General features: G+C 48.3%; 1 protein-coding gene across 1 annotated transcript in view; it reads left to right on the top strand.

Moving 5' to 3' along the window:
* The first annotated feature begins 555 nt into the window (after positions 1-555).
* The window catches only part of Sppl3 (signal peptide peptidase like 3), a 100,434-nt gene continuing 91,628 nt past the window's right edge, over positions 556-9,361 (top strand). Inside the window, exon 1 of the mRNA XM_036172053.1 lies at positions 556-904. Coding sequence (XP_036027946.1) covers positions 882-904 — 23 coding nt within the window. The 5' untranslated portion in view covers positions 556-881. The remainder of the gene's footprint in view (positions 905-9,361) is intronic.

Genomic DNA, 9,361 nt, shown 5'->3' with positions numbered 1-9,361 from the left:
ACAAGGGCCCAGGCGACGGAGCTGACGCCTAGCTGGTCATCCCGCAAGGCTCCGCTGATGGACGAAGAAGACGAGCCGTGGAGCCTCGGACTCGGCACCCGGGCGCCGCGTGAGCTACGGTGGCCTGCCGAAGCCGGGAACGCGGGCACCGGATGGCAGTTGACGGGCAGTTGGGGACCCGGGCCAACGCACGGATGACGGAAGGCTGGCAGTTGAGTGGCAGCCGAACGACGCGCACCAGGGGCCTAGCACGCGGCGGCCGCCGACGCGGGGCCTGGAGCCCGGGGGTGGGGGGCGCCGGGGCGCTCCGCGCATGGGCCGCGCGCGAGGGGCGGGGCGCGCGCGGTCACGTGAGCGTGTTTTGGGCACGTGACGCGCGGCCCGGGCTCTCTCTCCGCCCCCCTCCCTCCCGTCCCCTCCTCCCTCGGCGGGTGTGCTCCGAGCGGCCTCGCCTCTCCGCCTAGCGCCCCCCTCAGCCGTTGCCGTCCCCGCCGCCGCTGCCGCCGCCGCCGCCGCCGCCGCCGCCGGCCATGTCCCCCGGCCGCCGCCGCCGCCGCCCGAGCGCGGCGCTCCCGCGGCCCGGCGCGCACTGAGCGCGGGCCCGAGCTGCCGTTCGCCCGCCCCGGGCCCTTGTTCTCCGCGCCGCCGCCGCCGCCGCCATGTTGGGTTTGGAGCCGCAGCGGAGCCGCCGCCGCCGCCGCGGCTGACGAGGCCGAGCGCGGAGCCCGGGGCCGCGCCGGGGCCCAGGGAAGCGGGGCCCGTCGGAGTCCCGTCGGAGCCCGAGTTGCCCGTCCGCCGTGCGAGCGAGCGAGCCGCCGGGCCCCCGGCCGCGCCCTCTGCCGCCGGCCGAGCGAGCCGCGGAGCCCCGAGAGGCAAGCACCATGGCGGAGCAGACCTATTCGTGGTGAGTGCGGGCTTTGGGGTGGTGGTGGTCATGGTGGTGGTGGTGGTGGTGGTGATGGTGGTGGGGAAGCCGGGCCGCAGGTGGCGTGCGGGGCCGGGGTGCGGGCGTCCTCGGAGCCCAGGGGGAGGGGCGGGCATCCGAGCGGCACCGCGGAACCGACTGGCGCGGGTGGTGGCGGGCAGGAGGGACTGGAGAGGGTGGGCAGAGGCGGGCCCGGGTGGAGGTGTACCCCACTCCGGCGAGAACAGGTGGTAAGAGGCGCAACTTGCAAGTAGTGGGGTGCGTGTGTGTGTGTGCGTGTGTGTGTGTGTGTGTGGCGGGGTGGGGTGGGGGAGCGGCCGCCTCCACGGTGGGCAGGGGCCCTGCGCCGAGAGAGCCTTGCACGGCGGAGGGGAGTGTGTTGGGATGACCACATTCTGGAAAGGAAGTCGTTGGTAGCAGTGGGGCATGGGCGGTCTTTGTAAGGGTTGGTACTCAGCTGTAGGGATTCGCGGTGTGCTCGTGTTGTGTGGGTCGATTGCGGAGATGGAGGGTGTGCAAGTTAAGTCCCTCTCGGTGGGACTTTTCAGCATGTGGAGGGACTGAGTGGGACACAGGCTTGTGGTTTACAGGGGGGGGTGACAAAGGCCTCCTGGTGAGGGAGTCCCAAGTTTGGGGTGGGGATGGGGGCAAGAGATGTGAGAAGTGCAGAGGTGTGGAGTGTCTGCAGTGGAGGAAGTTGATTGTATTCGGGACGAGTGGAGATGGTGTAGTTGAGCAAGTAATGGCTTGGGGGTGAGAAAACAAGAGATGGAAGGTAGGTTGTAGGTGTCGGGCGGGGAGCCTGGTTGCAGTCTAGAGAGGCTGGAGGTGGTTTGAAGTGCTTGTGGTTTGTTACAGAGCGGTAGACTTTCCCTAGAGTAGGGTTGAATGTCCGCTTCGGTTTTGTCTTTGGAAAAGTGAGTGAGTTCTTCAGCCTGTGCCGATTAAGTGGATACCTTCACAAAGCCCAGGACAAACTGTCAAGTGTCAGCATTATAAGCGTCGTTGCAGGGAGCCAGTGAAAGAAATGGGTTATATGTGAAAACAAAGAATGGTTATGGTAAGTCAGGAACTCATCGTGATTGAAGATAATTTAATAAAACTTCAGACATGTGTGCATAGCCCCAGAAAGAAGATAGCTGAGAAACTGAAAGAAAGTTAGGTTTGGGTTGACTACACTTGTGTCTTAAAAGGACAGACTGACAGTTTTTGGCGGCAGTGAGGGGCAGGTGGTGGGGGACACAGGGACACAGCTTGCTTTCCTGAGGCTGGAGTAGGAAGTGAAGGTGCTGGGGGTAGTGATGCTGCCTGCATGGCCGTGGCAGCACACCTAGAGCTGGGCCTGCACCACAAGGACCCCTGCACCGGGGACCCTGTGGCTACTGTGAAAAGGCTGTGGGTTGGTTGGAAAAACAACACAGTGGTCAGGAAATGGGGAAACTGCTGTGCATGGTGGCACACACTTGCAATCCCTGTTTGAGGCTGGCCTGGGCTACAAAGTGATAGCCCTGTCCATAAAATGGAAAGTTAAAGTGTCTTTCTGTGCCGCTCATGGGCCCTACTGGTTAAGGAGAGACTACTTTGTGAAGGCTGAGAGCATTTACAAGATACAGTCTCTTGAAATACTTCCTTAGGTCTCAGCTCTGTTGATTGACAGTTGAGGAAGCAAGCACCTTGCCATCAGAATGCTCAGCCTCTCTGTTCTAGTGTGTTTTCAGGTGCAGACAGTCCACAGCCTCTTGAGAGAGGATGGGGAAGCTAGGCTCCTACCCCATGTGTGGTTCTTCCCAAGCCAACTAGGGGACAGAAAACTAAACACATAGTGTCTAACCTGCAGCCCTTTCATTCCCACTTGTCTCTAAGGGGAACCATCCTAGTTTCAGAGGAGGAAATGTGCTGAGTATGGCCCATGCGTTCTCTCCTCACTTTACCCATTCTCACAGAAACACCAACGTGGAGGAGGCATCCTGCACATATGTGTGAGTGAGTTTTGGGTTTTCTGACATTTGCAGTATCTTTTGTCATTCCTCACTTGGATTATACAGATTATACGTTTAAAAACAAAATCGGGGGTTGGGGATTTAGCTCAATGGTAGAGCGCTTGCCTAGCAAGCGCAAGGCCCTGGGTTCAATCCTCGGCTCTGGGGGAAAAAAATTGTATTCTGCCTTAAGGAAAAATTTACTGTGACCCTGTACACGGTCTGAGAACGAGTTCAGAAGGAATAGTGATGGTGGGGCACATCTTTAATCCCAGCCCTCAAGGAGGCAGAGGTGCCGGGGGGGGGGGGGGGGGGGGGGGGGGGGGACTCTGAGTTCGAGGCCAGGCTGATCCAGGACAGGCTCTAAAGCTACAGAGAAACCCTGTCTCCAAAAATCAAACAAAACTAAACAAAAATAGGTGTATGTTATAGGCTGTGACATGTAAGTTACATATGAAACAAGATTGCTAGGATTGATAAATACTGTGATCTCTCATATTTGTTATTTTATTCTGTTGTTTTATGCATGTTTAACTTTTTTTTGTATTAAAACATTAAGCTCTGCCTATAAGATCATATGGTTCAGAGTTCTTGTGCTTGCTCATTTCCTAGAAGATTCTATCACCCAAGGTCTAGCTCAAGCTCCATCTAGCTGTGAAGTATTTTTTGCCCACTCCTGAAAGGTGGTCTTTTCATTTTTAATACTTGATATCGTCCTGTCTGCATCACCCCTTCCATTTCTTGTGTGAAAACTGAGCCTGCTCACTAAACTTTGAGAGGAGGTCCATGTGATATTAACCTTTGTCCTCTATGCACCATCTGGCACATAACTTCTGATTAATATGATGGCAACTTTTCAGTCTCTCTTCTGTTGGAAGAATGTTGAGTAGGAGGAGGGGCTACTGCAGGATTCCTGTCTACTAGCTTTTCCTGATGTCTCGTCGTGTTTACAATATAGAGTGTCATACTTCGTTTATTCTTCTGAGACAAGATCTCACTGTAGCGTCTAGACTGACCTGGAACACATTATGAGTTCAAGTTACCTTGAACTCGCTGTCTTCCTTTCCTGTCTGCTGGATGCTGGCATGGCAAGGCTGCCACACCATTCCCTCTTAAAGTGTGAAATGAAAGTTGTTAACAGAAGAAGTTTAAAGTAGTTGGTAGGGACACCAGGATCTTCTTTATGTAGCTGAGACTGGCTTTGATCCCTGATAGTCTCTTCCTCTTCAGTGAGAATGGGCACTTGTGTTGAAATGGTTCATCAAGTGCTGGGATTAGACTCAGAGTTTTACTCATTCATGCTAGGCAAGTAGTTAACTGAGCTATATCCCAGCCTCACGAAAATCCACATGGTGTGAATTAACCGCACGGTTCTCTTTCTGTCCTTTTTACTCACACTTCGGAAGTAAAGAATGCACTCAAGAACACAAATTGAAGGCTGAAGGAAAACACTTGGCCAGGATATACGTAGGAGGAGTAGTTTCAGTGTCAGTCTGTGGAAGTTCCCACTTGGCTCTTGAAATCGGTGCAATCCTTGTGTAGGATTGCACTTAAACCTGCAATCCTTGTGCTTGGCTTACTGTTTCTGTAAGGAGAAGGCCATCTTCCTTAAACATTCAAGTGAGCCTCATTACCAAAGAACTAGCGTAGTGATTTATTTTGTATTTCTGTGTGTTCATGTTTTGAGTATAAGGTAGGGCTGATGAGATGGATCACCAGGTAAAACTGACTGCTTCACAAGCCTGGCCACCGGAGCGCCGTCACTGGAAGACGTAAATATGGAAGAAGAGACCCAGCTCCACAAAGTTGTCCTGTGCCACACTTGAATGCTGGCACTCAGATGCACATATCACACCCATGCACGTGTTCCACATACAAACAAAATGAAAAGTTTAAAAGAATGCAAGAAACTCGCCTAAGGATTCAAACCATAAAAGGGCTCAGAGTCCAGACTGTTCGACAGTGATACTAACACAGTCTAAGTAACTCAGGCAGAGATGGCTGTGAACTGGAGGCCAGCCTGGTCTACACAGCCAGTTCCAGGATAGCCAGAGCTACATAGAGAAACTGAAGAAAAGAGAAAGAAAAAGAAAAGCAAACAAGTTTAGGAGCATAGAGAGAAGACAGGAGGGGTTTGTGTTTATGAGAGAGAGTGTGAGAGAGAGAGAGAGAGAGAGAGAGAGAGATAGATAGATAGATATGGAAGGCTTTTACCAGACAGTTGTGTTTAGAAATGAAATAGGGTTTTAATAAAAAATCTGATTAGTGATCAAAAAAAAAAAAAAAAAAAAGAGTCTATCTGGTATGTTCCCACAGTCCTTTTCCAGTGTCTTCTGTCATTGAGTTTCTTGTCTGGCTACCTCATTGGAGGCCAGTTTTCTGAGTGACCTTATGTGATCTAAGTTAGATTATAGCAGTCCTATGCTAGTGGTTTTGGCTAATGGTGGAATAAAATTCCAATTCCTTAGTGCAGTCCTTCAAGGTCTAGTCTTGTTTCTCTGAGAGATGACAGACAGCAAACAAAACGCCCTACAGAAGGTGTGTGCCTTCGCACGCTCTGTGGACTTCTTGCTCTGTAGTAGGTGATTGGTGCTGAGCTGATGAATGAGAACACTTCTGTCTGCACTGCTGTCTAAATTCAGATCCGATTCCATTAAGGGGTGGTCTGTGACCATGGGCATTATCATTCATGTGCAGAGAATGAAAAACAGGTCTCCAGAGCTGCTGGAGGTCAATTCTGATTTAGGGTATTGTATTGGTTCTGATCATACCTGTTTTAGCAGCTGTAACTTTTTCAGAACGTAGTTTAAAACACCTAGGCCTGTAGGCCGTTTTATTCAAATGTGTTTTGCCTATAGGTTAAAGTGGTATGATATAATTTGGATAATAATGAGATTTAAACTAAAATTAACCAAAGTTAACACCTTAGATTTGTTTTTAAATCACTTCTTAATTTTATGATGAAGTCCTGAGGGGAAAAGAAACTGGAGGCATTTTATGTGATCATTTCCTTTACAGATGGCAGATGCCATCATAGTGTGAGATGTCACACAGCTGTATCTGATTGTAACATCAATAACACCAGTAAATCATGAAGTTTCATTGTTCATACCTGTTTCTTCAAACCATTTCATGCGAAATGAAAAGATGTTTTGTTTCGTAGACCAGGCTGGCCTGAAACTCACAGGTTCATCTGCCTCTCCCTCTGGACTGTGGGGTTAGAACCTCACACCACTTCTGGGCTGGAGGAATATTTGAAGAGTAACTGACCAAGCACTGCTTTAGTTGCAGGTTGACATCTGAACACTTAAGTAATTTATTTCCCTGACAATAAGCCATGAGTTTGACTTTTAAAGTACTGTAATTTATTTTTTTAATATTTTTTAAAAGCTTTTTGTTTTGTTTTTGTTCCTTTCCTTTCCCCTCCCTCCCCTCCCCTTTCTCTTTCCCTCCCCTTCCCTCCCCTCCCTCCCCTCTCTTCCTTCCCCTCCTCTCCCCTCCCCCTCCCCTCCCCTCCCCTTTCCTCTCCCCTCCCCTTCCCCTTCCTTTTCTTTTCTCTGGAGACAGGGTTTCTCTATGTAGCCCTACCTGTAGAACTGTAATGCTCTCTGTAGACCAGGCTGGCCTCAGACTCTTAGATTCCTCTGCCTCTGCCTCCCAAGTGCTAGGGTTTTTAAAGGCATGTGCCACCATCATGGGCTATGTTTTTAAAGTTTAATAATTCTTTTTTGGAAGTTAAAATGCTGGTTTTACATGATTCTGTAAACTGAGAAGTATCTGTAACTTGGAGTTTCTGTATCACATTTTCTAAACTTAAGGAGTTAGAAGCAGAATGCCTTAGAGTTTGAACCTTTTAGGTATCCCAGGGACCCCCCAGGTAACCAAATTGAATTTTATTGGGAAAAATTCTGCAGTTAGTTCCTAGGATCTTTGGAAAGAATCCGCACCTTTCAGATTTTAGTAATCACTCTCACTAGAGCTGTATCTTAAAGAAGAAAATCTCATTTACTGAGGGAGCCCCAATAAAAAGGTTGTAGCTTTAAAAAACAAAACAACAACAACAAAAAAAAAAAACTGTTAGACTAGTCACTGCACTAGCCTGTTAGAGACCTTCAGAAAAGTTTTGATTTTGTTTTCTTCGCTTGTAGGATTTACTGTAACTTGTAAAAAAGTTGTAGATGAACTCTTGGGAACTGAGTATTGATGGCCCCTCCCATCTAGACAGACTCTCCTCTTGTTGTTTTCTCTGTGAGTCCCATGGCCTGTCACCTTCTGACTGCAGTTCAGTGTGAAAGCCCAAGGCAGAGTTCTGTCTGCTCTTGGACTGGGATCTGTATTGGAGAGGGGGACTCTTCACCTCTGATTCACTGTGACCTAGCTGTATCTTAGACGCAGTGTTTCATCAAGCACTGTACCACTGACACCACACCAGTGCTTCTACAGGTCCTCTGCAGGGCTGCAGTGGTTCTGTGAGATGCTGTGTAGAAATGCTCTCTGTTTTCTACCCCTGTCTGTTGGATTCTGGTAGGTTCAAAACAGTTCTTTAGCATAGGAATGCTTTTTCTTGTTGACAGTCTAACCAGCATTTAAACTCTTGAGATGTTCACATGATCAGGAATGCCAAGTGATGATATATAAAAAGAAAGAGAGTAACTTGCAAATTGCTACTGACTTACAGGCCTGAGTAGTCAGGTCACGACCTTCACAGGTTTCATTGTCCAGCCCCGCAGTTCACAGCAGAAGAGAAATCATAAGGTTACATTTGTTCTCATGTAATAATTAGTGAGTCCTTTCAGGGTAAGTGGACTTTCCCTGGATTTCTCTGTAATACACAGGAAAGTTTTCTATTCTAATGGCCAGGGCAAGGCTTTACCAGTTTCTTATCTGTTTCCTTACCCACGGAGTCTGAAGACACACCCACTTCCCTCTATCTAGCAGCAGGCCTAGCCTTCACTCTTGACCTAAATAGGACATGCCCGCTAGAATTTTGTCCATTGTTTCTTCAGCCTGGCTGCACAGACATTCTGACTGTTGTGCCTGACTTCGTTTTGTTGTGTTTTTGTCTTAATTTGTACATAATATCCTCTAGCTTTACCTTCAAAACTTGATTAACTTCAGTCCTTGCTTTTTTTTTTTTTTTTTTTTAAAGAAAATATTTTGTTGGCATCCACAGTTCTTTTTTGATGTTCTAAACATCTACACATTTGAATTCATTTCTCGGAAATTTTATAAGAATCTTAGAAGTAAGAATTATTTGTAAAGAACAAATTCTCTTATCTTTGCTTTGGTTAGTGCAAACATTTTTAGCAATGCTGTGTGGTACCACAAGCCCAGTTAGCCAGCAGTGAGCCAAAGAGAGATAAGGTCATTGACTGAGTGAAGGCAAAGAATAGAAGACCAGACACTCTGAACCCTTGGGAACCTTAACAGTGAGGAACAGGAGGGAGAGGAATCTGAAGCTTGTGTGAGGCAGTGATTAGGAAAGTGAGGGTACAAAAGGAGTTTTAGGAGCAAGACTGTAAAACAGTTTGGGATTCAGAGGGTGAAAAACAGACCATTGACTTTGCAAAGGAAGTCATTAGTGAGAGCAGAGCAGCGGGGTGGGACGCAGGAGGGCTGGACAGTGGAGGTGTAAAGGCCTCTTGAGAGGACCAGGGAAGGAGGAAAGAGGTGGCTGAGTACCAGTGGGGTCATAAAGGGTGGGTTTTCACTCTGAGTACGAAAGAATTGTGTGTGTGAGCAGGAGGAAGAAACTGATGTTGGAAAGAGAAAAGGCTTTGTTTTGCTTTCTTTGTAGTTTAAACTTAGAGTTTACTTTTCTTTATAGCTATTGTCTAAGAGTCATACAGAAAGTTCATGGGAAGCGTTCTGTGTGTGCAGCCAGCCTTTGTCCCCTGGCTTCGTGGGCCACGAGGTTTGGTGGTGTTATGTTTAGTAATCTTTTTCTCAATTGCTTGGATATAAAATTCACCTCTTTACATCTGACATTTGAACAGATATGGCCTTACAGTCCCATTTACCTTAAAAATGTTATTTCAGCTAAATTAAATAGCTGGTTTGTCTAGTTCCAGGGACTTTTAGGTGGTCCTTGTCCATCTCTAGATGTGTAGGTCCTACCTGTCCTTTCAAGGTCCAGCCAAAATGTTGTCCTCTTTAAAACTTCATAAAATTTCTCTTTATTTTACTTGTTGGCAAGTGTGTGCTGATGTATGTGGGCAAGTGAACTATGGATTTTGTGTGGAGGTCAGAGGACAACTTTTGGGAGTCGGTTCTTGCTGTTGACCTTTTAAGGTCCAGCTTAGGCTAGGCTCGGCAGCCAGTATATTACCTGAGGAGCCAGCCTGCTAACCCAAATGTTGCCCTGCTGTTCAAAGGCCTTTTGGTTAAACCTACAGCTGTTTATTTGTTGTACCATATGGGCAGCACCTATGGTTTCTGACTTGATATTGACTGTGTT

Source organism: Onychomys torridus, chromosome 22, assembly GCF_903995425.1.
Source record: "Onychomys torridus chromosome 22, mOncTor1.1, whole genome shotgun sequence".
NCBI classification, from domain to species: Eukaryota; Metazoa; Chordata; class Mammalia; order Rodentia; family Cricetidae; genus Onychomys; species Onychomys torridus.
This window is presented reverse-complemented; position numbering and strand designations above follow the sequence as displayed.